Raw genomic sequence first — 26,491 nt, forward strand, 5'->3', positions numbered from 1 at the left:
GGAAGGAAGCCCAAAAGATGTATCACCTAAAAAATGTGGTGCTGAGCATTTTTCTGCCCCAGCCTTGTCCCTTTTCTGCAGCCCTGCATTGTGAGGCTCTCAAAAGAGGGCACTGAATGAGTTTCATAACTCACCATTGAAGGCTTCATGGTCTGACCAGATCAAACATGCTCATTTTAGACAATTCCAGTGACACAAAGCATTTTCTGAAAGGCCCCATGGGTTCTCTTTGTATTGTCCTTTTTAGCTTGAACCAAGGAGTTACAATGAAAAGTACTTTTACCATTTTTGTGTAATATATTTTGGCATTTCATTCATACTCATCAGAATTGTAATGTGGGACTTTGGCCTCCTGTTTGCTCTTAGCTTCAAGCAGGCCTTGCCTCCTCCTCATCCTCCCCTGAAATTGTGTGAGTAGCTTTGTGCTGTGATGTGTAAGGCCAGAGTACATCTAAGGAACATCAAATTCAGGGTAAATTAATCTGTGCTCCAACACCTTTTCTGTTCTCTATTTTTGTTCTATTTAGACATCTTCTATTTTTGTAGAAACAAGGTGAGAAGGATTGTAACAGGTGTGTTCTGCACTCCTTTCAACAGAGCTTTGTTCTTTCTGAGCTAACCCAGCAGTTTGCCATTTCCATTTTCCACATATATTTTAAGATATATTGCTGGCAGATTATGCCACTTGTATTTATATCTTCAATTGGAAAATGCATTAATTGTGTTAATATTCATATTACAGCATCTTATATATCTAGAGTGGGAAAATGCTACTGTAGGCATTTATGCATTTCTCTTCTAGCATATGAAACAATTCTCCTTTTATAAGTTACACTGAATATTCACTCAAATTCCTATCCTTTCCCCACTTCTCTTGGTCCTTTCTGTTTTGTCTGGTTTTGTAAAAAAATTAAGCATTTTACTAATAAAAACCTGAACAAAAGGGCCTTAATAGTTTTGTACTGCCTGAAATTCTCAGTGCCACTCTGTCAGTTCACTTCATCTCGTCCTGATGATTTACCTGCTCTAATGAGGCTTATAGTGATGTTTCTACAATAAGGACCGTGTTGGATATCTCAGGATGAGGTGGAGATACATGAACTGGGTGGTAGATCCCTGCTTTTATAGCAAAGATTAATTCTGCAAGAGGATAAATAAAGAATTTGGTCATTGTGGATGGGAAGGTGACAGTCTTCAATATGCTCTGCTCTCTTTTGCAGGCAGTGGCTTGGTCCTCGCACTAACTTAAACTATGCCAGGGTGGGTTTAGGTTGGACACTAGGAAGAATTAGGAAGAATTTCTTCCCGGAAAGGGTACCCAGGGAGGTGGAGACACCGAGCCTGGAAGTGTTTAAATAAAGACTGGCGTGGCACTCGGTGCTCTGCTCCATTTGACAACGTTGTGTTCGGTGACAGCTTGGCTCTATGATTGCAGAGGTGTCTTCCAACCTGATGGGTTCTGTGATTCTGTGAAAACAGACGTGGAAAAGCCACGGCTGACGGTGCCTCAGCCTCCGCTGGCCCCGGGCAATTTGCTGGGAGCCCCGGGGCTGCGGGAGCGCTCGGCGGGCGGCTCGGGGCGCTGTGGGGCTGCGGCAGCCGCGGCCCGGCCCGGGACGGCTCCGTGCCGGCCGCCCTCCCTCCCTCCCTCCCTCCCTCCGGGCCGCCGCCATGGCGCTCTGCGGGGCTCTCCACAGCTTTCTCTTCGAGTACGACACCCCGCGAATCGTGCTGATCCGGAGCCGCAAAGTGGGGCTCATCAACCGCGCCGTGCAGCTCGGCATCCTCGCCTATGTGATCGGGTGAGCGGGGCTGTCCCTGAGGGGAGCCGGGCACGGACGGAGCCCGCGGGGCTGAGGGCGGGAGCCGCCCCCTCCCTCAGGGCCCGCGGGACCGAATCCGTGAGGGCGGCGCGGGCTGAAGGGAGCCCGGAGCTCCCCGACGCTGCTTAACTGGGCAGCCTTAGCTGGGATTGTGGACAGAATCGTAGAATATTCTGAGCTGCAAAGAATCCCGCAAGGATCAGGTCCAACTTTTAAGCGAATAGCCCAAGGGCCCCTCCGGCGTGGGACTGTCTCAGGAGGTGATTGGCGTTCCTCCAGCTGGGCATAAAAGCAAATTATACCCTGCAAACCAGTCTGAAAATTAAAAAATTAAAAATATCACCCCAACAATCAGACAGGAGAGTGCCAATCCGATGACGCTTTTCTAAGGAAACGCTGTGAAACTGTCTGGAATGGCCCTTTCAAGTGACATGGAAAAAGGAGAAATTCCAGCCTGAACTTGTTTGTGGTGTTTATTTATTGTTTCTTGCAATCCTTCTCTTTCAGGTGGGTTTTTGTGTGGGAAAAAGGCTACCAGGAAACTGATGCTGTGGTCAGCTCTGTAACCACGAAGGTGAAGGGAGTGGCACTGACCAACACATCCCTCTTGGGAGCCAGGATCTGGGATGTAGCTGACTATGTCATCCCTCCTCAGGTATCAATCACTTCTACATGCAGAGAGAAGGTTTTCTAACAAACAGCTGCTGCTTTGCTAAGGTCCACTGAGAGCTGGAGCAGCTTTGGCTCCAGCCTGGCTATGATACGAGAGAATGAAGCAGCTTTGCTTTATTGCAGATTGTGCTGAGCATCTGCCCTGGGGAAGAAAAGTGTGTGAGTGTGTTTGTGAGTGTGTGTGCTTGTGTAGAATCGTAGAATGGTTTGGGTTTGGAAGCAACCAAGATAATCTCATTTCACCCCTCTGCTGTGGGCAGGGCTACTGTTCCAGGTTACTCCAAGCCCTGCCCACTGAACACTTGCAGGAATGGGGCATCCACAGCTTCTCTGGGCGACCTGTGCCAGGGCCTCTCCACCCTCCGAGTGAAGAATTCCTAATATCTAATCTAAATCTCTCCTCTTTTAGTTTAAAACTGTTCCCCCTTACCCTATCACTATCTGCCTGTGTAAAAAGTCCCCCTTCCTCCTTTTTATAAACCCCCTTTGGGTACTCAAATGAGCTCTAAGTTCCCCTTGGAGCTTTTCCTTCTCTGGGGGTGCACTGATCCCACTGTCCATGGTGCCCACAAAGACTTGCAACAGCACCTGGCAGAGGAGAAAGAACTTTGCAAGTGTCAGGAAGAAGCTGCATCAATAACCACGTGTCATCTTTCTTACTGCTTTCTAAAGCAAACAACCCCAAGTTAAGTTGGCAGAAGCCACAGGAACAGCCTGCAAGTCACCTGATGTGGAATTGAACAGGAAGCATTGCTGTTGTTACTGATTGACTCTGTCTGTGGGAGTCTGTGCTCTGTGGGCCATATGTGATGGCCTTTGGGCTGGGCAGGCACAGCCAGGCTGCTGGTTGTGGGTCCCTCTGTCTGCATGACATGTGGTGCAGAAAAAAAATCAGCCAGATTTCAGCTGAGTGGTCATATTTGCGTATCAGTGGAGCGGAAGGAGATGACAGATCTGGAGTTGTACAGATCTGAAAGTAGTGAAAGTAAAGTAATCAAAATAGTGCTCCCTGAAGAAATGGGACTGGGCAAACTCCTAACTGATGTATTGCAAAAAGAAACTGTGGGAGTTGTGCTCTGGCTTGCAGCTGGAGCTCTGTTTCTGCGCCTCCCTTACAACTCCCCAGAGGAGCTGTGTGAGCTCTGTTTTCATAATGTGAATGAGGAACTTTGGGCCGAGTGGGAGGACAGAGAGAGTTGCCAGTCCCACAGTCCTTCCTCTGGCCAAACAGAACAATGCACGTAGGAATCTGCTCCTTCAGCACTGCACAGCAGTGTCCAGAGCAAGTCCCCTCTGCTGAGCCACCTGTGCTCTGTCACACAGAGATGTTTGGTGCAGTGCCTTGGATGTTCTTTGCAGACTCACAAGTTTCCTGCTTGTTTTGCATGCTCAGGGTGAGAACACCGTGTTTGTCATGACCAACGCGATACTCACACTGAACCAGAGCCAAGGCCGCTGCCCGGAGGTAGGTGCAGAATCTGCTTTAATCCTGCCTTGTGTGTGGGAGTGTGGGGGAGAGGGTTCTCAGGGTTTTATGTAACTATTGTTCCTCTCCAGCTCCCAGATGATCAAACAAAGTGCGAGGTGAATAACAACTGTGTGCCAGGATATGTCAGCACCCACAGCAGCGGTAAGAAACCTGCTGCAAAGGCTCCTTTCAGTCTGGGTTGTGGTGCCCCTGTGCTGTGCCTTCCCTGCTGTGAAGGAAGCAGCATTTCACTTCAGTCTCCTTGTTCTCTTTCTCTCACATGTGATAGAACTGAAGTAGAAGCTCAGATTTTTGTTCTGGTGGATTTAGACCAGATTAATTTAGACTGTGTTGGGTGGATTATGGGTAGATGGGGGCTTTGGTGAGTTAGCAAACAGTGTGAAGCTTTTTCATGGCCTTCAGTCCCTGAAGCAGTATTTCGCATGGATGAGGATTTGACTTGGGAAAAGCACCTGATGCTTCTTTCTCTGAAATTACGCTTGCAATGGAAGATAATGTGGGTTTTGGTAGTGGCACTTCACCTCTGGGAAAATTGCTTTCACCGTATGGAGTGAGGGGATGTCACAGGTCAAACACTCAGCAGTACCTCAGCAGCGCATGTCTTTCCAGGCATCCAGACTGGGGAGTGTGTTCAGTACAACAGCAGCTTTAAGACCTGTGAAGTCTTTGCGTGGTGCCCCGTGGAGGATGACTATCACATACCCAGGTGAGTGCTCTGTCTTCCTACTCCCCAGTGCCCTCCTGAGAGCAGGCTCAAGGGGCACAGCTGATGCTTCTCCCACTGAGATGCTGTTGGGAGAGATGAACACCAAGGACACTGCAGAGCTGTTTGTGTTTCCCTGTTGTTTTGCAGGCCAGCGTTCCTGCGGGAAGCTGAGAACTTCACCCTTCTGGTGAAGAACAACATCTGGTACCGCAAGTTCAACTTCAGCAAGTAAATAGTGAGAGAGTGATCACACTGTCTGGTTTCATGGACAGTAAAGAGGATGCAACAACTCTCCTCTTTCTGTTCTCCTGCAGGCGAAACATCCTCCCCACTATCAACTCCACCTACCTCAAGAACTGCATCTACGATGCCCAGACAGATCCTTTCTGCCCTATTTTCCGTTTAGGAAAAATAGTTGAAGCTGCAGGGCAGGACTTCCAGGAAATGGCTGTGGAGGTATTTGGCAGACCCTTTTCTTGGGCTTTAGATGTTTTTAGAAGAGGAATGGTAGGGGTTTGTCTCCTCTGTCTTGTGGCATAAGCCACAGAACACAGATCAGCTGCAGGATGGCCAGAGGGACTGGAGTCAATTCTACTTAACAAATAATTGTCCTTGCTTTGTTTGGGTGGGGTTATGTGCAAGATTCTGTAGCAACAGAAAGGAGTGTTGGACTGAGCCTGGGATTAGAGCCAGTAAATCAGGTCCTGGTCAGCAGAGAGCCTAGTGCTGGGCTGGCTGTGCACTTGGGCTGCCCATCACCTCCTCTCCTCCACTTGCCAGGGTGGAGTCATGGCAGTGCAGATCAACTGGGACTGCAACCTGGACAGAGCCGCCTCCCACTGTGTGCCAAAATATTCCTTCCGGCGCCTCGACAACAAGGACTCTGCCCACACTGTCTCACCTGGCTACAACTTCAGGTAATGTGGTGTGGAGGGCACCTGGTGTCCCTGCAACTCCATCTGCCACTGGCAGTTGTGGTAGTCTGGGGCTTTCAATGGTGCTTGGAAAGCAACAGGAGAAAACCTGGAGAGCTTTTTCAGTGCTGTAAGACAGAGCAGGTGGGATCCTCATTGTGTGCCAACCACAGCAGAGGGGGCAGGTCAGTGAAGCTCCACTGATTGCATCAGAGGGCCTTACTCATGTTTCCATCAGCTTTCTGGTGGCTGTTTGATCAATGGGGTGGCAGTGGAACAACTGACTGTCTCAGAGTGTGCTGATAGGGCAGAATTTGAGGGGACTCAGGTGGGGCTGGGAGACTGAAGCATGTCCTTCACACTGCTTGGGGGAAAAAGTAACCTGTAAAAGTGGCTTTGTCAGTATCTGCACCAGGAGTATCCTGGCATACACCACCACCAGTTCTGGCCAGCACTTCCAGTAAAACACCAGCCCAGAGCTGGCAGCTGATTGCATCCAGGCTCAGACTGTAACAGTATGGATTGACCCCCTTGCCAAGGTCCTTGCAGGATTCCTGCTTGGGAGGAAACATGGCTCAGGGCTGTTATTTTATAATCACAAAATCTCACTTAGCACAGAGGATCTTTGGGTGGAACTTGGATGAATTTGCTGAGGAGCTGTGCAGAGCACAAATATGTGTTTGGGAGGTGCCACGTATTGGGGTGTCAGGACCATCTGGAAGATATCACAGCTGGATCTGAAATGTTCTTGCTAACTTCAGAGTCTGGTACAGCCCCTTACCAATCCTTCCTCTTCTCTTCCACCCTCTCCTCTGCTTCCTCCTGGCTTAGTCAACCACGTGGCGGAGTAAGTCTGATCTCACTTATTTGTTCTCATCCCTTTTCCCTGTCGTCTGCCTGCTGTCACCATTGCGGGACACGGAGCAGCCTTTGTGTGCCGGGCCGAGCCGCGCGGGTGCTCCCGGCCCTGCCCTCTCGTGGCTGCCTGGTCCCCTGCAGCCGCCTCCCTGCCTCTCTCGTGTAGCCGAAATCCTTCCTGTTGGTCCTTCTGCTCCCCTGCTAAAGCTGCTTTCTCACCTTCCTGTGCCTTGCAAGTTTCCTCATTTTTTGGTGCTCACTGTTGTCTTGAATTCACCTGCTTTGGGCTCTTCTCCTATATGAGCTTGCCAGCATGAAATATCCATCACTCGGGGCTTGTGGCTGGAAGTACCAATGTTCATCCCATCCTCTTGGGATGGGGAACACACCTGGATGTTGCACGATCACATAAACCTCAAAATTTCCAGCTAAGCTCTGACCTATCTTTTCTGCAGGTTTGCAAAATACTACAAGAATAGCGATGGCACTGATTCACGGACGCTTGTCAAAGCTTATGGCATCCGCTTTGATATCATAGTGTTTGGAAAGGTAGGGTGACAGTTCCTGGAGGTCTTGTAGCAAGGGCTTTCAGAGATGCTGAAAAGCATGCTCAGGCTTGTGACTGTCTTCTAGGCAGGAAAATTCGATGTAATTCCTACCATGATTAACATCGGCTCTGGCTTGGCGCTGTTCGGTGTGGTAAGTGACACTGCACTTGGACTCGATTCTGGATTAGTGCCTCAGTTCTGAGGGTCACTGCCTTAAACTCTTTCAATCTCCGCTAGGCAACAGTGCTGTGTGACGTTTTTGTTCTGTATTGCATGAAGAAAAGATACTACTATCGTGAGAAGAAATACAAGTATGTGGAGGATTATGAACTGGTAAGCATCAACAAAGGCAGGGTAAAGGCAAACTTGCTTCCTCCTCTGAGTCTGCAGAGATTCTGAAACAGGATGTAGAAAATCCACATCAAGTGGGGATTTTGAACCACAGTTCTAAGGAAACTTTGTCAGAGAAGCTAATTTTTACCTCAAAGCTGTTGCAGGGAAGAGCACTAGAAACCAATATTGTCATGTTTCCTGGGCAACCAGTCTTGGAGAGGAAAATATATGTTCAAGAACTTGTCATGCTCCTACTGCACCTCCTTTTTGGATTGCAGTTGCAACCCAGTTGGGTTTGGGTTGCATTTGCCTTCTGAGAGCTGTAGGGAACAGCCCTGTTCCCATTAAATCCTTCCTTCTTGGCTTTTGGGGTTCCTGCAGTTGAACAAACCCATTCAGTGGGTTGGTATTTTCTGAGACCAGTGTGCTGACAGCTGGTTACAGCTCCCTTCAGGGTCCAAATGGTCTGTTTGGTCAGTAGGATTTCGTTGGTTGCTTGACTGGTGCTGAGGACTGAGCTCAGCCCTACAGCCCTGTTCTTGGTGCAAAGTGTGGCTGCAGAGGGCAGATTTCTCAATCAAAACACCTTGTGCCACTGCAAAAGTAAAGTAGCTTGCCTGTGCAAAGGATTTTATGTAATTGAAAGCAGGAGAAAGAAGAGTTTCTGGCAGAGAACTGTAATCTCTGATCCTTGCAGGGAGCTGGTGAGACATGAAACAAACTGAACTCCTGGTGCTGCAGGACCAACTGCTGCTCTGAACTGCTGCTGGAAACATTTCTTGACCCTGCCATGAGACCACCCCCTATTTGCTGGAAGAAAGTGGGAGACTAACTGAGAAAGGGACCATCTTCACTACTCTTTACTACTTGGGAGCCAGTCCCAGGGAGAACTGGGTCTGCTCCTTTTCTGCTGTCTTTCCAGGTTATTTGCACTAAGCACAGAGGGAAAATTGTGCTTTATGTCAGACCTCTGCAGTGGCTGAGCCTGGGACAGCTCTGGCATCATCATTTTGCCAGTCCTCCTGTCCCTGAGCTCACTGACAGCAGAGGGCACAGGACAATAGGCACAGATTCTTCCTTAAAGTGAACATGGCCACTGCCAGGAGGTCCCTAACTTTGGGACAGCAGCTCCTTGCTGTTGTCATTTTTCTTTCCCTGAAGGATTGTGAAGATTAGCTGAGCCTGTACCTACTGTTTAATTGGGTCTCCAAGCTCCAGGGGCCACAGACCAAAATAAAGCACTCTTGTTCCATTGTGCTGTGATAAATGGCTTACTGGTTACAGAACTTTTGTTTCTGTTTTGTCTTAATTTTTATGCTATTACTTTAAAATTTACTTTAATAAAATACCACCTTCCCTCAGCTCTCTTGAAGTTCTGCAAGCTGGATTTTGATTGTTCATTTCTCCCCACATACCAGCTGTTAGTGGGGGGCTATCAGAGCCGGGGCTCTGTGGCCTTTGCCTCTTGATTCTCTCAGCAGAAGTGCTGCTGCAACTACAGCTGCTCTGCCTTGGTTCTCCTGACACCTTGTCCATGTCTGTTGCTTTAAACCCTCTCCAAGGGAAAAGACTTGTAAGTCAGAGGCCAAGATCTTGGGTTCTTTATCTGAGTGCTGGTCTGAACTGCTTGGAAGAACAGACCCTGGCACACCTCCCATGCTGTTTACCAACCCTGTGTCTGCTGCTCTATTTAATGAGTTTACACAATTTGACTGAAGTGGATTTGCTGGCTTTTACATTCACATGGCCTTGAGCACCTCCAGTGATCCCATTAACCCACAAAGTCCAGGTCTTCCCTTTCTCTGAACCTTTCCTGGTGTTCCAGAGCCCTGAGATCTGTTCCATACCTCCAGCATCCTGGCTGCCTTTCTCCAGCAGCACAGTGGGTAAACCACAGTTTATCATTTTGTTTTATTCTTTATGTGCCTGCTGCTGTTGAGCACTAAGTTGTGTCCCAGCTCCAAGAGTGCCCTTCCAAGAGTCAGCACTCAGTCTTGTGCATGTGAATGCTCAGCTTGGATTATACAGTGGCTCCAATTGCTGTGATCTCATCCTAGTCCAAGACCCCAGTAAAGGTAAAGCACCAAACTTCACTAACACAGGAGAATGCTTTCATATTCCTCTTTCAACAACCAAACTCTCACAGCTTGATGAACACCACTCAAACAAAATAATGGCTCCACTTGATCAACTAATTCTGAGTTTGGTTGCATGTCATTTATTTCAACTTGTACAGTGAAGCTTGAACACCTGTGTGGAAAACACTTAGTTGTTGGTTTATTCTTTCTTCTTAGATAATATAATTTAAAAGTGGTAAATACACAGTATTTAAACTTGATACACCTGATAAAGTTAAATGCATAATAAAGGGGTGGGAGTTAAACACAAGCCTTGGTCATTAAACAAACAGTATAAAAATCAGGAATAGTTCAGGACCTTAGAAAAGAAACAGATCGATTGCCTGATAGGTAAGAGGGGACCACCATGGAAAACTACTCAGATAAGAGGCCTGGTTTCCCCTTAGCACTTTCCTGTGTGCTTTCAGAGCCAAAAAGGCTTAGTACCCAGCAATAAGCCCACAATCAGCACCGGGCTTGCTTGGAAGGAAGGGAGTGGGGAAATCAAGCTATCGCCCAGTTCCAAGGCACAAGCAAAATGTTCACTTCACTATAAGGAGAAAGCCAGCATTACTACTAAGAAACAGCAGCTGGGGAACTGAGCAGGTTTATATACACAGTACAGCTTCTCTAACAGGTCATGCATTTAGAGAGATCTCTCTCACACGGCCACGCTTCATGCTTTCAACAGAGCTGACCAACCAGAAAAATCCACATTGCGTTTCTTTCCGAAATGTGCATTTGGCTGCAGCCCCACCAGAGCCTGCACCGAGGGAACACTTGGTTTGGAGAGCACCTTGGGGAAGTGCTGAGTTTAGCATCCTTTAGAACCAAGCCCATGCAGGCAGTCAGACACTGATCAGTGGGAGTATCTGAGGCCCAGGGACTGGCTGGGCATCAGGGAGATGGTACAGCTGTTGAGAAGCTGCGTTACACCTGGCAGACCTGTTTGGTAAATGTAAACTGTCTCACCTGACAAATCACAACCAGGGATGGGCAGCACAGAGATCTCTACAACGCACCTCTAGCAAACACACCACACACATTACTATGCACTACCTACAAAGAATCGGATCCCCGAGCTTTTTACCTTTTTTTTTTTTTTTTTTTTTTGGCAGATCAAGTCCATTTGCAGGGTTAGAGAACCAGGCTGCCCACTCACACACATTTCCACAATGAAAAGTCCTGTGTAGGAAAAGGGGAGCAGGCAGCTGTAGTAGTGCTGGCCCCCAGGTTACCTGTTTGGTTTTCCCATAGCTGAAGCTGCAGGGCTTTGGCATAGCCTCGGACTAAAATGGGAGGAAAACAGTGCATGTCTTATGGCTCCAAACTCCATAGTATTGCTCCTAAACCACCAGCTGTCCTCACTGGCTTTGGAGAGAGGCCAGCAGCACAATACTTCCATAATAAATTGCAATTTAAGGGGAACATCACTTCAGGTTATCAAAAGGTGTATGGGACAGTTGGGGTAGGCATCTGCACCCTTGCTAATGCTGTCCTGGCCTTAACAAGAACCAGTCTTAACCTAGAATTACCAGGCCAGGTCTGACTGCAGCAGGGCCAAGGACCTTGGCACACTGCTGCTTGTGCTGTTCAGGATAAAATAAAGGAAGACAAGGGAATGGTCACTTTCTAAAGGCAGGGCATCCATGGCCAGGTTAACAGGCAGAGATCATACAATTAATCAAGACACTTGGCAGTCTCCTAGTGTCTTCTTCCTGAGGCCAAAGAATTACACCTTATCAGTCCCTCACAATCTTGGGAGACTCAAATCCTCCTTCTCTGTCAGGTACATCAAATGCCTCGTTCAAGGTCACACAAACACATCAGACTGAGACAGGAAAAAAATCAGACTTTTTCCCCCTAGTCCCACACTCCACCCACAGAACAGCTGTACTTACCGTGACCCCTTTCCTCAGGCAAACCCTGGCTCCTCATTCTCCAGCTTTGTCCGAGCACAGAGAACTTGGGAAAGTGAGTCTGGACACCAGAGTCTCTCCCACCACATGACAGATTGTTATTTTGTACAAGCACCACAAATAATCAGAGTAATCTGACTGAAGGTGAAAGAGCTCTTCGTAAGAAACAATCCATGAACTAGATATACACTTAATTTACTAACAAGCCTCTGATCCACAGGCATTCACGAATTACTGGTAACAAACTTGCAAAAAATACATAGCATTGGCCCCAGAATCCAGATTAAGAGTTTGGAAAACAAACGTTTCTTTGAAAATTACTAGCTAATCATTAAGATCTTAAATTCTAAGCAAGCCCTAAGTCTATACTTTAAAAACAGCATAAGTTGTATTATTTTAAATTGTAGTAAACCATGTAATGTACATGGAAGTGAAGGATTTTACCCTGAATTTTATATTTTATAGTATATCTACCTAGATCAAGTAAAAGATTTAGAAACATACTGTTAGTGCTTCTTCTGTTGTTTAAAACATTCTAAACACCACCTTTCACTCATATGTCTGCAGCAAAAATAGTTCAAACTGAACTTAAGCCCTTAAATACCTTTTCCTTTCATACACTGAATACCTAACTTACCAAGTCCAGGTCACACCAAGGCCTCTGGAAAGGTGTTAATTACCTGAGGGGGTAATTAACTTCACTTTCTGAACGTCCTGAAAATGCTGTTTCATACAACTTGGCTCACAAAGGTAGGCATTCTTTAAAAAGCTGAAAAGGTGGGTTTTTGCTTTGTTCCCATGCAGTTAAAAAGGTGTCAATTAAAAACAAACCAGAACGACAAGAAATAGATGCAACAACATTCCTGGTAGGTCGTGAACTCTCAAAGTGCACACGTGTGGTTGGTTTTACTGCTGTGTATCCCACTTGGCAAAAGCTTCACCCTTCTGCACGTGCCCACGGCCACGCGATGGGCGTCGTGCCCCTGGGACGCTGGCATCGGTCCCTGCAAATTATTTGGCATTAAAACCAGCTAAAAGCAGTTCCAAACCCATTTTCCTTTGGCTGCTGTGGGTTTTGTTTTGCAAAGCCCCGTTGCTGCTCACCACCACCGCTCACCTCTCCACTGTCCGCCAGCGCCTCTCCCACCAGAAGTCAGCAGTCCAAGGGATGGGAGATGTTCCGTGTTTATGGCAAATAATGGGATCTGATAAGGTGTGATAACATGCTGCTATGTGAGCTCTACATCCAGCATTGTACTGAGATAGCGCCATGTCATGCTGTGTTTGCTCTGGGCTCTGGTCACCTCGTCCCCAGTGCACGCTCGGTGACGTGCCCTGGGTTGAGCTGCTCCACAGAACCGTAAAGTCCATGTTCAAGAAAGAAGTTCCTCCTCTCCCACGTTGGGCAAGTCGTTGCATTTCAGGTTATCTTCACTGCCTTGTTTCCTGTTTTCAAAGGGAACAGAACAGCTGCTGAGCGACTCAGAAAAAGGCAAAGCAGGCCATGAGACACGAGTTTCTGCCCCTTCCCTGCCATGGGATCTTTGGGAAGCTGAGCATGTGTCATCTCTCCCCAGGTAACAGGCTGGAAGTGCCATAAAAAGATGTTTTTCATCCCATCAGAACAGCAGGATATTCCATGTCACAAAAATCCCAAAAAGCAGTTATAGCTCAGGCAGATGGGGTGTGAATGTCGCAGTCATGGCCCCCATGAAAGTTTCAAAGCCCAACTATTTAATTTCTCCTCCAGAGCATCAGAAGAAGCTGCAAATGTCTCTTGGGCCAAGGTGAGGAGATGACACTTACGGCAGCAGGTTCCCAGACGAAGACAGTGACCGCTCCTCCCTCTTGCTCCCCTCAAACGGGTTCCCAAAGGATCGCTTCCGGATCATCGTTTTAACCAAGATCTGCAAAACAGAATGCAGTTCATCAGGGGGGCATTTCCTTCACTCAAGAGAAACAGGAACATCCAACTCACATGCCCAAGTAATTAAAAAAACTAGTGAAAACAAGTCAAAGTTCTTTATTAATAAAAATCAGAAGGAAGCATCTTTGCAAGTGTCCAGCTGCTTAATGCAAGGGCTGTATCCTCATCTGAAACCCTTGCAGGTGAGAGCCACACTAGGTGTAAGAGGCTGGAAAGGAGAGCAAAGCCAAGTCTAGGAGGTTTTTTTCCTCCCCAGAAGTACATTTTACTGATTACTGCATCCAGTACCTGCAAATTCCAAGTCCTCCATGATCACCTGGCAAAATAATCCACTGGAAAGGGAGAGGGGAAGGAACTGGCGCAATTGTACCTGAATGTTCATCTGAAACCAAACTGAAAAGTTGGCCATTTGTTCAGTTTTGGCTGCAAAATACAAAGTTACCAATCAGAGACTGGTGGGAACAGAGATGTGTCAGGATTCTTCCCTGGCATACCCCAGCTTGCTTTGCTGGTGGGAGCAGACAACAAGGTCAGCAGCACTGGACTCTGCCTGAGCAGAGGCATCCCTGAGAGCCCCTGGCTTCATCTGATGTTGCTTCTCATCGCTCTGTGCCTCGTTTCTCTGCTCAGCAGGGCACAGAGAGCTGTTCTGTGTCTGAGGGTGTTTTTAGGGTCAAAGCCACGTGAGTGGATCTCGTACTGGAGCGTCAACGCCTGCACTTGGCTGCACAAAGATCAGGCACCAGAGGGTAATTCTGAAGATCAAATGCAAATGTGGAAATACCACATCTGCCTGGAGGCAGTGTGTTATTCAGGAGTCAAAGAGGTGCAGTAAAATCTGATTTGCCTTGAGTTGTGCTGAACACACCTGGCTTTCAATGAGGCTGAGAAGACTGAGCCTACTGATCAAGTCCCCTCTGAACAGGAAAAAGGGGGCAAACCCCTCATCAGTGGTGATCTTTTTAGAGCAACATCTGCTTTTTCTGCCTGGGCAGCACAAGGCACAGCAAGAGTTTGAGTATTCACATGTCTGCAGTCAGTGAGGTCTCTGTAGGGTACTCAGAAGGGAAAGAGCTCCAGAAATGAGGCCAGATGTGGGCACAGCTATGAGATGGAAAAGGGGCTTCAAAGGGAAACCTGTTCTTCAAAAAAAATCACAGTCTGGGTGCCTACAGGCAGATAACACCATGCCAGGAACTGTGAATGGTCACTTGCTGTTTCTCCTAACAGAAGGGCTGGTGGCACCCAAAGAAATCATTAGGTTCGAAACCAGAAAGGATTTCATTTTCCACACAGGGTTACAATGTGGTTCTCACCACCACAGTGGGTTGCAGAGAATAAAAATTGAGCTTGAAAAGAGATGAGATGAAGTCACCAAGAATAGCTCCAGGCGGGGGCTGATGCACGTCGTGGCCCAGATAAAATCTCCATCCTGGGAAGCTCCACAGCCCCCATAGCTGGACAAGCAGAACAGGGCAGGAGCTCCTTGTGCCCGGCCAGAACACCTGTTCCTGGCCACAGGCAGGTTCTGGAACAGATGCTCTTTTGCCCTGAGCAAATACAGTGATATTTAGGCAGCCAGCTCAAGTGTGAAATCCAGCAACCCACTGCCAGCTACCTTTGGAATGGCTCTAAAATATTCCTCTGCACCGTGGGGTACAGCCACGTCTAGTGAGCTGCTGAGACCCTGAGACACCCAAGTGTCTTGCAGGATTTGTTTCCAAGAGAGAGAAGGTCTTTGCTCTAATCCTGCCCAATGCTTTTGCCCTTCAGCAGTGAACCCCAGAAGGCAGCATGGACCCTGCTGTACATCCATAGAACATCAACTCCTTTGTACTCACCACGGTGGCCAGGCTGGGGATGTGCTTGACTGAATTCTCCACTTCCTCCTCCGTCACCTCGACGAGGGTGCAGTTCTCATCCTCCGTGGGCAGCAGCTCCGCTCCATTCTTGGTGACCCAAGGGTGCAACTTCAATTAATAACACAGCCTGTCAGGAACGATTTCCTCTTTTTCATGACTCAAACAACACAAGCCTGGCAAACGCATCTCCTAATCCAAGCTATGGCCCCTACGTGCTCCTGAAACACCAGGGAGCAGGGCAGGGCTGTGCCATGTCACTGGTGACCCAGCTCACCCCAGCACTGCCAGGAGCTGCACAGCCCACAGCAGAAAATGCTGTGGTGTGAATCCTCCAGAGCCAGCGCTGGCCCCAGCTACACAACCAAGCCATAACCTTGGAGACCTGCAGCACTGGCATCTCCGGGCTGTAGGGAAGGAGACCTGTCTTCACTCTCATCTTAGGGCTGAGACAGCACCAGGAGGCAGGAGAGATTTATTCCAGTCCACCAGTCCACACATATGAGCAGCAGTGATGGGGACACCCACTGAGCCCTCGTCCTGGACCTGCTTTAATCCACAGCTGAAGGCAGAACCCCTGTTTCTCCTTGCCCACACACCTGGTGACTTGGTCGGCTGCAGGAGCACAAAATGCTTCCGCAATTCCCCCGCAATCCTTTCCCCCTACCTTGGTCTCCATTCTCTCAGCTTCTCGCCCCTTCCAGGCTCCCGCAGGGGCGAAGGACCAGAAATCTCCTGCCAAAGGCTGTTGCACAGTACTTTCCTGGTAGCAGAGGAAATACTGTACTCAGGGGATTTCCTTTTGCCTGCAACTTCTATAGGCACCAAAGGTCCCAAAGCTGAGCAGGTCCCAGAGCAGGGGAAGGAGCTGGGACTTACCTGCCCAGGGGCCCTGGGCACAGGGGGAGGACCTAGCCTGGCATGATCAAACTGACTCCCAAAAAAAGCTGAGCAAGGAGAACCCAACACAAGTGAAGCCACAGCCAGCACCAGGAAGCTGGGTCAGTACCTTGATTTCTGGGACTGAAATCCTAGTTTCAGGATTTTTATCCAGCATCCGTGTAATCAAATCCTTCAAGAAGTCTGTAACCTCTGGCCTGTGGAAGGAAGAAGGGAGAGATGAGATGGGGAAAGGGATGGGTGCTGCCTCTGTTCTTCACCTCAGTGCCAGCTGCTATGGACCTTCTGGGCAGAGGGGCTGGACTCCAGCCCCAACAGCAAGGCAGTTGTGGGTTTTTGTACACCCCTTCTCTCCAAACCCCCAGAAAAAGCAAAATATTCCCTTTTGAGGCAATGTGAAGTGTGATCCCACATGTACAGGGCAGGGAGAGGCCAACTCAAAGCCTGAGTTTTGCAAAACCACAGCAGAGCAGTGCCAGCCCTACCCAGGCAGTGCTTGAGAATCAACTTAAATGAGCTGTAAAATAAGGGTTGATGGGTTGTTTTTGTTTTTGAGTACTTACTGGTCTGGGAACTCCAACGTTTGGGTCTTGATTTTATTGTGTAAACTCAAGATCCTTTCATCCATAAAAGGGCACTACCATGAAGAAAAAGAGCAATGAGGAAAGCAACGACCTCTGTTAAGGGGCAGAAGTGAGGCAGCCAGAGGAGCATCAGGATCTCACAGGGTTTGAAGGAAAGCAAAGATCCAGTTACAGGGAAATTCCAGAAGATTTACAATTATAGCAATGTCTACTTTTAAACACAATGAAAAAAACATTTAACCAAAAATTACCAATTACTGTAAGAGCTACTTTCCTAAAAAGTCTGCCCAGGCACAGAATTTTTTCCACTGGGGAAGAAGAGAAACCAAATCCTTTTGGCTGCACCCATCCCAGGGACAGGCAAGGTTTCCCATTTCCATCCACACATCCTCATCTCCACTCAGCTCAAACAGGGACACAAGATGCCAGTCCCACTGATTACCTGGAAAATGGGATGCACAAACCAACCCCCCAAAACATCAACAGCACTGAAAAATCCATCTCCTTACCTGCCCAAACACGAAGCAGTACAGTGTGATCCCCATGGCCCAGACATCCAAAGCCTGCAGAGTGAAAAAAGCGTATTTACATTTACAATAAGATTTCTGTGTGTGCAGAAACCTTCAAATTGCTATTAAATACCTTTCCAGAGAAGATTTTCCTGGTTTCTGAGAGGGTCTCTGGGGCCATGAAGGCAGGAGTGCCCACTGTGTTGGTTAAGAGGGCATCAGCTCCCTTGAACTCGTTGCTCACTCCGAAGTCGGCGATCTTGATGTGCCCATCTTCCCCCACCAGGAGGTTGGAAGGTTTGATATCCCGATGGATTATCTTCTGATAGTGCACTGCAGCCAGAGAAACAATGAGTGCTGCAGCAGCAGCAAAGGAGCCACCAGAAACAGCACTGCTCACCAGCAGAAAGGCAGCTCCAGGAGTTCAGAAAAAAAAACCCCAAGTCCCACCTTGTTGCAGAGACACTTACAGTATTCAATGCCCTTGATCAGATCCTGGAAGTAGAACCGAGCCTGGTCCTCACTGAGAGGTTTCAAGGTTGGGATTTCCATCACAGGACTGCAAAGGCAACAGAGAACAGAGTTCATTGCCCACCTGGATGTGGTGAAACAGGGCCCAAAGGCTTTGTCACTGCCTGGTGACAGCACACAACCCCAAACACAGGCACACAGTGCACAGGCTATACTCAGCTGTAACCAGGCCAGGGAAATGTTACTCAAACCTCAAACCCAACCATGATCCTCCCCATCACCTCTGCACCCCGGTCCCACCTTGGGTGGCCAAGCTCTGCCACCCACAAATCCATCTCATGTTCAAGTCTTAGTAGGATTAAATCTGGAATTTAGTACTCACCCCTGCTTCACCAGTTCAAACACTGCAAGACAAAAGAAAAGGTGATTAGACATCACTTACAGCGTATGGCTCCTGTGAGCACGGCCTCAGCACAAAAGCAATTATTTTAATGACAAAAATTCTAAAAATACGATGTTATTTTTAAAAAGGAGATGCTGTCTCATGCAAGGCACGTGGCATTTGGGTTGCTCCCGTTTTCAGTTAAGGGGATGCTGCCAACTATCTTCTTAGTGCTGCAGCTTCAGCATCATGAAGTGCCCTCCATGGCACACAAAAACTCAATTTGCCATGACAAGGGCTGAGCCCACACCCTGAGCAAACCTCAGCACTTGGCCATGAAGGCATCACATGCTCCTCCACTAGTACAGGCTGAACACAACTGATGGAAAAACAAATTATTTCTTCAAAAGTTGTGTATTACCTGAATCAACAACTGCAGTCTGCCAGGCAGGTTGGGATGTGGCTCATTTGTACCTTGGATAAAACTCTTGCCTTTTTCCCAAAGCCAGAGAAATAAAACTGCTTTCTATCATTCCAGCTTCAAAGTTGAGAGCCTCAACACTGGTGCCTCTCATGGCACACGCCCTGGTGTCAAATTAATGCAAATAAAGTGCTATAAAGCAGTCTTGTCTCTGTTCACAACCCAGAGTGCATCTCATTTGCTCCTCCAGCACATCCAGCCTATACCCACAGTGAAGGAGAGACCCAGCCCTGCACACAGAGCTGCTCCAAAACACAGTGGGAACCTTTTCCCCCATCCCTCTGATACCCCAGGGCAGTGGACAGTTACCCATGTACAGGTGATCCTCACTGGGGTCATCCAGGACCTGCCAAAAGAAGCAAAAGGCAATTAAAAAATGCCAAGAAAACTTTGCAAATTAAGCATATAATATTTTATTTAGCAGCCATCTCAGTTCTGCACCATCTGCACCATCAGCATGGTCTGCTCATCTCATTCCCCACAAGAGTAGAGAAAAAAAGAGGACAGAGATGTAGCTGTACTTCAAGGAAGCAAATATTTAAAACACACAGGAAGCATCATCTGACTCACGAGCCAGATAAACTCCAGCCTGCACATCCTTAATTCTTGATTTTTGGACTGTTTCATAGAGGCAGTGGGTGGAGGGCAAGGCAGCTGCACTGTTGAACTCACAGAAACACCAGTTCTCCCCAAAACCTGTCTCAGCACTTGTTTCCTCCACAGAAGAAATATTAAGAATAAAAAACCGTCTAAACCAAGGAAAATACAATCCTCCCAAAGGCAGGAGTTTCCCTTGCCCCCTTCTGGGGTCATTCCCTTCACCCAGCCCATCTCTGCAGCATTCAGACTCCATCACGCTCAAGGATGAGTTTTGGGAAGAGATCAGCACTTACCTCCACCAGCTTCACCACGTTGGGATGATCCAGCTTCTTCAGGATAGCAATCTCCTGGTAGACCTGTTCGATGGGCCCTCGGGGCTGCACGCAGCCCTCGGAAGCAGCTTTGGCCCCGCGGGGCGGCGGGCGGCCTGTGGGGAAGGCAGAGATGTGTCCAGCTGGGAACAATCCCCCAGGATCCCCAAAATATCCCCCACCCCAAAAGGCTCTAGGCCACTTACGGGGGAAGCCCGCCTGTCTCATCAGCTTCTTTTTTGAGAGAACCTTCATTGCCTGAAAGAAGGGAACAAATGTGGAATTTGGGGAGAGTCAAGGGTAAAATGTGGCTGGTGGGATGGGGCAGGGAGTCAGCAGAGGGGATCCATCCCATCCCACCTGCCCTGCTGTGGATTCTGTGTTACTCACATAGTAGGTGTTATCATCCTCGTTGTAGGCCAGCTTCACAACCCCATAGGAGCCCTGCAGAGGGGCACAGCCATGGGGCACAAGTTAGGGACAATCCAGAAAACCCACATCACCAAACAGAGCCCTGGGCTCCTCCACAAACCCAGCCCACAGGGATCACAGAGCTGGTGGGCGATGCTGGGACGAGCAGGGGGGTGTACGGTCTGACATCACACTGACAGCCAAGAAAAGCTTCAAATGCCCCATTGCGTGGGTGGGAGGGGGAAGAGGGAAAATTAGTAATGATTTTAAAAATATGTAATTCAATTGGCACCACTCAGAACAGAACAGCGAGCAACAAAGAGCTGCCATGGTGAGTGGCTGGACTTGCTCCCATTCTGGAGCATTCCCATGACTGGAAAGTGAAAGCAAGCCCCACATCCAATCCCCCCATTCCACTCCAAACCCAATATTCACCTTCCCAATCTCATCCTTCAGCTTGTACTGGTTGAGCTGCACACAGTCCTGTAGGGAGAGAGCAGGGGAGTTTGGCATGAGCCACAAAACTGCTCACATTTGCTCTTCTCCTTTTAAATCCCTAGCAAAACTCTCTCTGCAAACTCACACCTCATCCTGCCACCAAAGCCACCCACCAAGCCACACGTTGGTGTGTTTATAGATGGCTAATTGCAGACATTAACTGGGCAGGCAATCCTGTCCTGTCCACTCATGTGGAACCAGAGCCACTGCGAGAGCCCTGAGGGGTTTAATGCTGGCGACCTGGCGCCGAGTAATTTTATTTCTTCTGGGCAAAGCAGCCACTTGCTGCCTGTTTTCTGTCAGGCTGGGGGCAGGCAGGCCTGTTTTCTCTTCAGATCTCAGTGAACTTCTCTGATTTTTTATTTTGAAGGGGTGAAGAAAGAAATTTGTGCTACATCCTGGCTTCCATCAAACACAGCCGTGAGAGCTGGTGGCATCAGCAAAAGGCACAAAAACCGGTGAGTTGGGATCTCACCTCCCTGAGAGCTGTCCCCATGGCCCAGGATGTCCCACTGCCCCCTGCCACACATCTGCAGATATCCCATGGGGGTTTATCCAAAAAAAAACAAGTGAGAAGAAATGCCATGGTGGGAAAATCAGGCGGATAGGGGCAGGAGAACCGCAGGAGCAGCGTTCATCCCCCTCACCTGCAGTGTTCATCCCACTCACCTACAGTGTTCATCCCACTCATCTGTAACACTCACCCCCCTCACCTGCAATCCCGTGATGGACACACGGTTGGACTCCACCGTCGGCCGCCGCGGCAGCCGTGGGGAGGAGTGCGGGGACGTCACCGGGGAGTAGGGCAGGGAGGGGTAGATGAAGCGCTGGTTGGTGTCCCCGTGGCCGGGCGAGCGGGCAGGCTGCGGCCGCTCCTGCAGGGACAGCTTGCGGCCGGAGAGGTGCAGCTTGCGGCCATCCCCGAAGGCCTCGCTGCCGGGCACGTCCATCTCCTCCTCGCTGGCGCTCCCCGTGCCGTCGTGCTCGGTCACCACGATGAGCGAGGCCATGCTGGCGTGGCCGGGGCTCAGCGCCGGGGGGTCCCGCAGCGCCGCGGGGGCTCGGCGGCCGCGGCCTCCGGCGCAGCACAGGGGCTGTGGGGCGGGCGAGCTGCTGGGGACACGTGGCGGCCTGGAGGGACTGATGGCCTCATCCTGGCCATGCTGTGCTGGGGAGATGTGCCTGCAAACATAGGGTGGGTCAGCCAGGCTCTCTGGATAGCGGGATTTCCTGCTGGTCCTTGTGCTGCAGATTGATTTATTCATTGCACAGGGAATGGTGAAGCCAAGGGCAGCGGTGCAGGATGGCACCAGGATGCACAATTTCCCTGCCATGGGACAGACCACAGGCCAGAGCCAGCCTCAACCCCAGGGTTCCATCCTCACCACTATGGAAATACTCCAAAGAGGTTGTTTTAAAGGGGCAGGATAAAGAATTGCATTATACCAGCATAAATACTACTCTGTTCCCCACTTTACTGCTCAAAGTGGGCACATCTCTGCCAAGTCCCTTCAGAAAATGCAGCTCAGGGACCCACTTACCAAGTGTGGGGTGCAGGACCAGCCCCCTGGCTCACTGCTTTCTCCCACAGCTCATCATTGCCACTGATTCCTGTGGCCTTCTGTGCAAAACTCAGGTCCCCACACCTTGAGATAAATGAGAAAACAGTTAGCAACAAATTTTTTAAAAAATCAAATAATTAAGTGATAATTTAAAAAGAGGAGAAAATTATGTTAATTCACACATCCCAGGCACTCCACAGCACCTGAAGCTGTTCAGTGGTTGGTTGGCTGTAAACCATCGCTCTTCCCTGCCCCAACACTGGTGCTGTTTTTAATTTCTAGGTTAACAAGTTGCCACAGAAGGAAGTGAAAAAAAATATCCTGAAACAACCAGCCCAGAAGCAGGAACAGAGTTTGAGGCGTTTTTCTGCCTGGTTCCCACACCTCGACGAGGCGGCCAGTTAAAATTAGCTCCACTCATCTCCATTGAAGTTTCCGTGCTGCACCCGCAGCACAACCACTCTGAATCAGCCCAGCAGAAATTATGGGTCAAGTACAGAAATCAAATTGTCTCCCCCGTCCTCGAGGCTTCACAATGCCCTAATTGCTGTTTTCAACACTGATCTATAAACCAGAGCTTTTGTGCCCAAGTGGGATCGGCCTGGAGCTGAAGCCAACGCGGCACCGCTCGCTGCTCCGAGGTAGGGAGAAGCACAGGGATGGGGAGGCTATAAATAAGCCAATGAACAGCAACAAGGACAAACTATTCCAGAAACGCCAAGTTTCGTGGGGCTGAATCCGCTCCTGGATGGGGCTTTGCTGGATGAGAGAGCCAGGAGCTACCAGCCAAGTCAAATTCCCCCCGCAGTGCTGCTGGCAGCCCACGGCAGCGTGGTTTAATGCAGTCCCAAATGGATTAAAACAAACAGGCAGCCCCCCCATTCATCCTGAATTCACAGGGATGCATCTCCAGGCCATTTGCCTGGCCTGCTTTGGGCACCCCTCCAGTGGGCACATATAAATAGCTGCCCTGAAGCCGGAGCTGATCCAGAATGCTGTGCCCTCTACCCTCACCGTGCTCTGCAGCCACACCAAAAAAGGCAGCTCATCAGGATGAAACCACCCCAGGAACATTGCTGGTAGCAACACTCATCCCCAGCAGTGCCACAGCACAGCTGGGCATCCCATCCTGCCCTCACAGCATCACCTGCATCCTGATTTCCAAGGGTTCCTGAGAAACTTTGCCAGGCTTGAGCAGAACTGAGTTATGAAGTCTCAGTCACACTTGAGAGCTGAGCGGGTCCTGGCCGGCGGGAGTTAATTGGCTTGACCAGGATAAACATATCAAGTCTGATTAATTCAAGCAGGCTTCCCCAGGCTCTATAAACTAAAACTCGTCCAAGCCCCATTGTAACATTGGCTGAAGTGGGAAACGAGAGAGGTTTTCCCTCTGCATGTGTGCAAAGGGTCAGAGGATGGGGGTTTTAAGAAATTGCCCTCTGAGATTACACCTCCCCAGAGAGACACCCAAAAGTGAGGTCACACTGTTGGACACAGCCCTGTTACCTGTAATAAGCCTATGAGGAGGAGCAGAACTGCTGAATTCCCAGCCAGAGAAAAAAGTAAAGTAGCTGAAAGGAGGGCAGTAATCCCAAAGAGAGAAAATACAGTCTAGGGGCTTTGGCTTCGCCAACCCATCCAGGCCCTTGCCTGGGGAAAAACAGCACATTCTGGTATGAACTCCAGCAGATCCTTATGTAAAAGGGAGCAGCACATGCCCACAAAATCCTCAGGAAATATAACAGCCTGGTGTATAGGAATGATTTATCGGCACAGCTTTTGGCTGCAATCCATATATAACCCATAGCGGCTGCAGCAGGATTATCGAAGCAATCAGTCTCGCATCTAATTCAGCAAGGAGAGGGATATTAAAATGAAAAGAGGTCTGTGAAACCCTGGCAGCAGCTCTCCCTCTCGCTCAGCATCCACGTGGCTTGAGCGGAAGCGAATGGGAGTGAAATCAGCCCCTGCCAGGGTGAGGGATTTTCACAGCCCCCCTCGGGCCACCCCAGCTCTGCTGAGAGCGCCTGGGCCCCGCCCGGGCCCTGCTGGATGTGCTGGGAGGGGAACATGCTGACCGATTCTGGTGAGTGCAGAGGGTGACACCTTGCAGCCAGCCCTGGCTGCAGGGATTTAAATCAGAGCATAGGGATGCATCTGCCTGCCCTTCCCTCCCCGGAGCTGTTTCTCTGCCCAGATGCCGGGGCTGCACCCTCGCCGTCCCAGCTGTGTCACTGTGGCAAGGCCAGACACAGTGTCAGGGTCAGACCCTCCCAAGGAAGTAAGACTTGGTGGCAGCTCAGCTTTGACCCCTCCATCCATCCTTCCACGGGGGTCAGTTCACAAAGAGCAACTTCAGCTGCTTATAACAAAACTGAACTCAAAACACCAAAACCAGGGCTGATCTGAATCGTAGAGATCCTCCCTTGCTACTGCTGAAGGTTGGTTAAAAGCCAGGCAGGGCCAGCCTGGGGCAGTTATTGGTCTCCCTGGGCAGAGTCCAGTGGCTATTTTGCTTTCCCCGGTCACGGTCAGCGGTGGAAGTGCCCGTGCCAAGAGTGGTGTCATCTGCAGCAACGGGGGCATCGATCACAGTTTCCCTTCCTACGGGTGAGCACAGACCTTGCCAGAAATATATTAGTCACTGTAGTATACAAAGACCATATGCATCCCCCACCTGACTTTTAATGGGAAAAAAAATCTCTCAGCAGCTTCTCTAGAAGTTAGAGGACACCTAAATTTATGAGATACTGCAAACAGGTGCCTGTGCCCCTCTGGAGTCCCTGTGCCCCAGCAACGAAATGTTTCATCATCCCCAGGGTGAATGGAAGAGCCTCCTGCACTGCCTGGCCCAGCTAACACAGAGTGGAAAGAACTGGGAAAAAAATGCAAAGCCAGACTGGTAGCACTGTAGTGTCACAACATCCAGCAGCAGGTTTCAATAGGAGTCACAAAAACGTCTTTACCAAGATTTTTTTTATAATTTTGCCTAATACTGCTGGAGCAGTAAATAATTATCCCAGAAGGGCATGAGCTCCAAAGATGGTGTTGAGCACGGGCACAGATAAGATCACCTTGTCCAGCACTGCCAGCTCCCAGCTTTCCTGGAAACATCAGTTCCAGCCCATGATGCCCACAAGAGAGGAAATGAGAGCAGCTCGTGAACACCACTTAAAAGACATTAGGGCAGAGTTGAAAGCCAAGACTCCTCCAAATTACCTCCCTGGAACAGCACTGGTCCATCAGACATCTCTCACAGCACACTCAGGTATGGGTTTTGGGGTTTGTTGGCTGCTTTTCCCAAGAGAAAGTGCTCATGGAGAGCCAAGGGAAGGTTGGGGCTACTTCTCCCAGGAGAGAGGCTGTTTCTGTGGCTGGTCATGAAGGCAGCTCTGGTGCCCACAACCAGCACACATCCTCTCCCCGGGTCCCCCTGGCCCTGAGGACAACCTGGTCCTGTGCCCAGGGGTGGTTTCTGCCCCTGCAGCATTGCAGTCAGCCCGCAGCTCCATCACACCGGCTTCCCGTGGTCATCTCACTTCTGCTCTTAGCCTTGACTGTCACCATCATGCTCTGTGCCGTGCACGTGGCTGCAGGGCTGCATCCCACCTCCTAACCATGTGTCACTCGCAGCAACCCAACCTGTGGCTCCTAACGAGACCCGTCCTCTGTACACAGTCTCTCCACCAGCTCCATCCCCGCTTCTCGCTCACCCCTTGACCTTAAAACCCGCCCTCTGCCCAACCCCATGGCCTATCCTTCCATGGCACCCCTGATCCCGGCCCTCACCCCCCGGACAGGATCTCCGTGGGGTCTGTGGGACCCGCGGTGTGGCCGCCCGGTCCCAGAGCGCTCCGTCCCCGCGGGTCCCGCCGCACGTGCGGGCAGCGGGGCGGGCAGCGGGGCCCGGGCGGCCACGGCGCGGTGCCCGGCCGGGATGGGGAAATGACAGCAGCGAGCCCGCACCGCGGGGGTGTCCGCACAGGCCGCCCGCTACAGAGCCCCGTCCGGAGGCGATGCCGCTCGCCATCCCCGCTCCATCCCCGCTCCATCCCCGGCTCGGCCGCCCCCGCCCGCCCGGTCCCTCCGGGCGCGGCTTTGTCTCCGCCACCGCGGGCGCATCCCCCGCCCGGGCCCGCCCGGCCTCCCCGCCCGCTCCCGCAGCACCGACCTGGCCGGGAGCGACCCCGGGACCCCGCAGCCCCCGCAGCTGGGCCGGAGCGCGGCTGCCCGGCGCCGCCTTCGCTTTCGGTTCCGCTCCGGCGGCGGCAGCGAGGGAAGGAGGGAGGGAAGGAGGGAGGGAGCGATGGAAGGAGGGAGGGAGGGAGGGAGGGAGAGAGAGGGAGGCCCCGCTCCGCCCCGGGGAAGGGCAGGTTTCCCCCCGAGCAGCCGCATCCTGCCCGCCCGCCCCCTGTAAGCCGCTCTTGGGGTGTGTTTTGTTCTTTTGTTTATTTATAATTTTTTTTTTGCCCAGTGTTTAATTCCCCCCCGGGCCCCGCGGGATGCAGCGCGGAGCCCCGGCCGGTCCCGCTGTCGCTGACCCCGCTGCGGGCTCGGAGTGACACCAACCCCGCGTCCCCCGCCGCCCTTCCTGCCCCTGCCCCCGAGCAAACACCG

At 50.3% G+C, this 26,491-nt stretch overlaps 2 protein-coding genes across 6 annotated transcripts in view; one reads left to right on the forward strand and one right to left on the reverse strand.

Annotated features, from left to right (window-relative positions):
* Positions 1 to 1,651: 1,651 nt before the first annotated feature.
* Positions 1,652 to 26,491, forward strand: part of P2RX4 (purinergic receptor P2X 4) — a 28,220-nt gene continuing 3,380 nt past the window's right edge. Inside the window, exons 1-12 of one of the 5 annotated variants that reach the window (XM_033075949.1) lie at positions 1,652 to 1,802; positions 2,331 to 2,478; positions 3,889 to 3,960; positions 4,053 to 4,125; positions 4,594 to 4,690; positions 4,838 to 4,918; positions 5,005 to 5,146; positions 5,471 to 5,607; positions 6,918 to 7,011; positions 7,096 to 7,161; positions 7,248 to 7,343; positions 8,041 to 8,629. In XM_033075949.1, the coding sequence (XP_032931840.1) occupies positions 1,672 to 1,802; positions 2,331 to 2,478; positions 3,889 to 3,960; positions 4,053 to 4,125; positions 4,594 to 4,690; positions 4,838 to 4,918; positions 5,005 to 5,146; positions 5,471 to 5,607; positions 6,918 to 7,011; positions 7,096 to 7,161; positions 7,248 to 7,343; positions 8,041 to 8,058 (1,155 nt within the window). In that variant the 5' untranslated portion in view covers positions 1,652 to 1,671 and the 3' untranslated portion in view covers positions 8,059 to 8,629. The other 4 variants (XM_033075948.2, XR_004419692.1, XM_033075950.1 and 1 more) reach the window with 4 other exon arrangements.
* Positions 9,539 to 26,166, reverse strand: CAMKK2 (calcium/calmodulin dependent protein kinase kinase 2). Its single transcript, XM_033075947.2, has 18 exons — positions 26,046 to 26,166; positions 21,854 to 21,958; positions 21,026 to 21,494; positions 20,250 to 20,297; positions 19,794 to 19,847; positions 19,610 to 19,661; positions 19,386 to 19,519; positions 18,802 to 18,838; positions 18,012 to 18,033; positions 17,629 to 17,717; positions 17,292 to 17,491; positions 17,159 to 17,212; positions 16,629 to 16,702; positions 16,175 to 16,262; positions 15,833 to 15,928; positions 15,148 to 15,276; positions 13,186 to 13,286; positions 9,539 to 12,825 (listed from the first exon to the last, which is right to left on the reverse strand). The coding sequence occupies exons 3-18, from the start codon at positions 21,320 to 21,322 to the stop codon at positions 12,753 to 12,755; spliced, it is 1,548 nt and encodes a 515-aa protein (XP_032931838.1). The 5' UTR covers positions 21,323 to 21,494; positions 21,854 to 21,958; positions 26,046 to 26,166; the 3' UTR covers positions 9,539 to 12,752.

Source organism: Catharus ustulatus, chromosome 18, assembly GCF_009819885.2.
Source record: "Catharus ustulatus isolate bCatUst1 chromosome 18, bCatUst1.pri.v2, whole genome shotgun sequence".
Lineage (NCBI taxonomy): Eukaryota > Metazoa > Chordata > Aves > Passeriformes > Turdidae > Catharus > Catharus ustulatus.

What these genes read in the sequence shown, in the direction of transcription:
- CAMKK2 (XM_033075947.2), bottom strand. Translation starts at nt 21,322, where the DNA reads ATGGCCTCGCTCATCGTGGTGACCGAGCACGACGGCACGGGGAGCGCC. An exon ending in GAGACAGGCGGGCTTCCCCC is followed by an intron (nt 19,520 to 19,609) that starts GTAAGTGGCCTA and finishes CCTTCCCCACAG; the next exon opens with GCCGCCCGCCGCCCCGCGGG. An exon ending in GGAAAATCTTCTCTGGAAAG is followed by an intron (nt 17,213 to 17,291) that starts GTATTTAATAGC and finishes TTCACTCTGCAG; the next exon opens with GCTTTGGATGTCTGGGCCAT.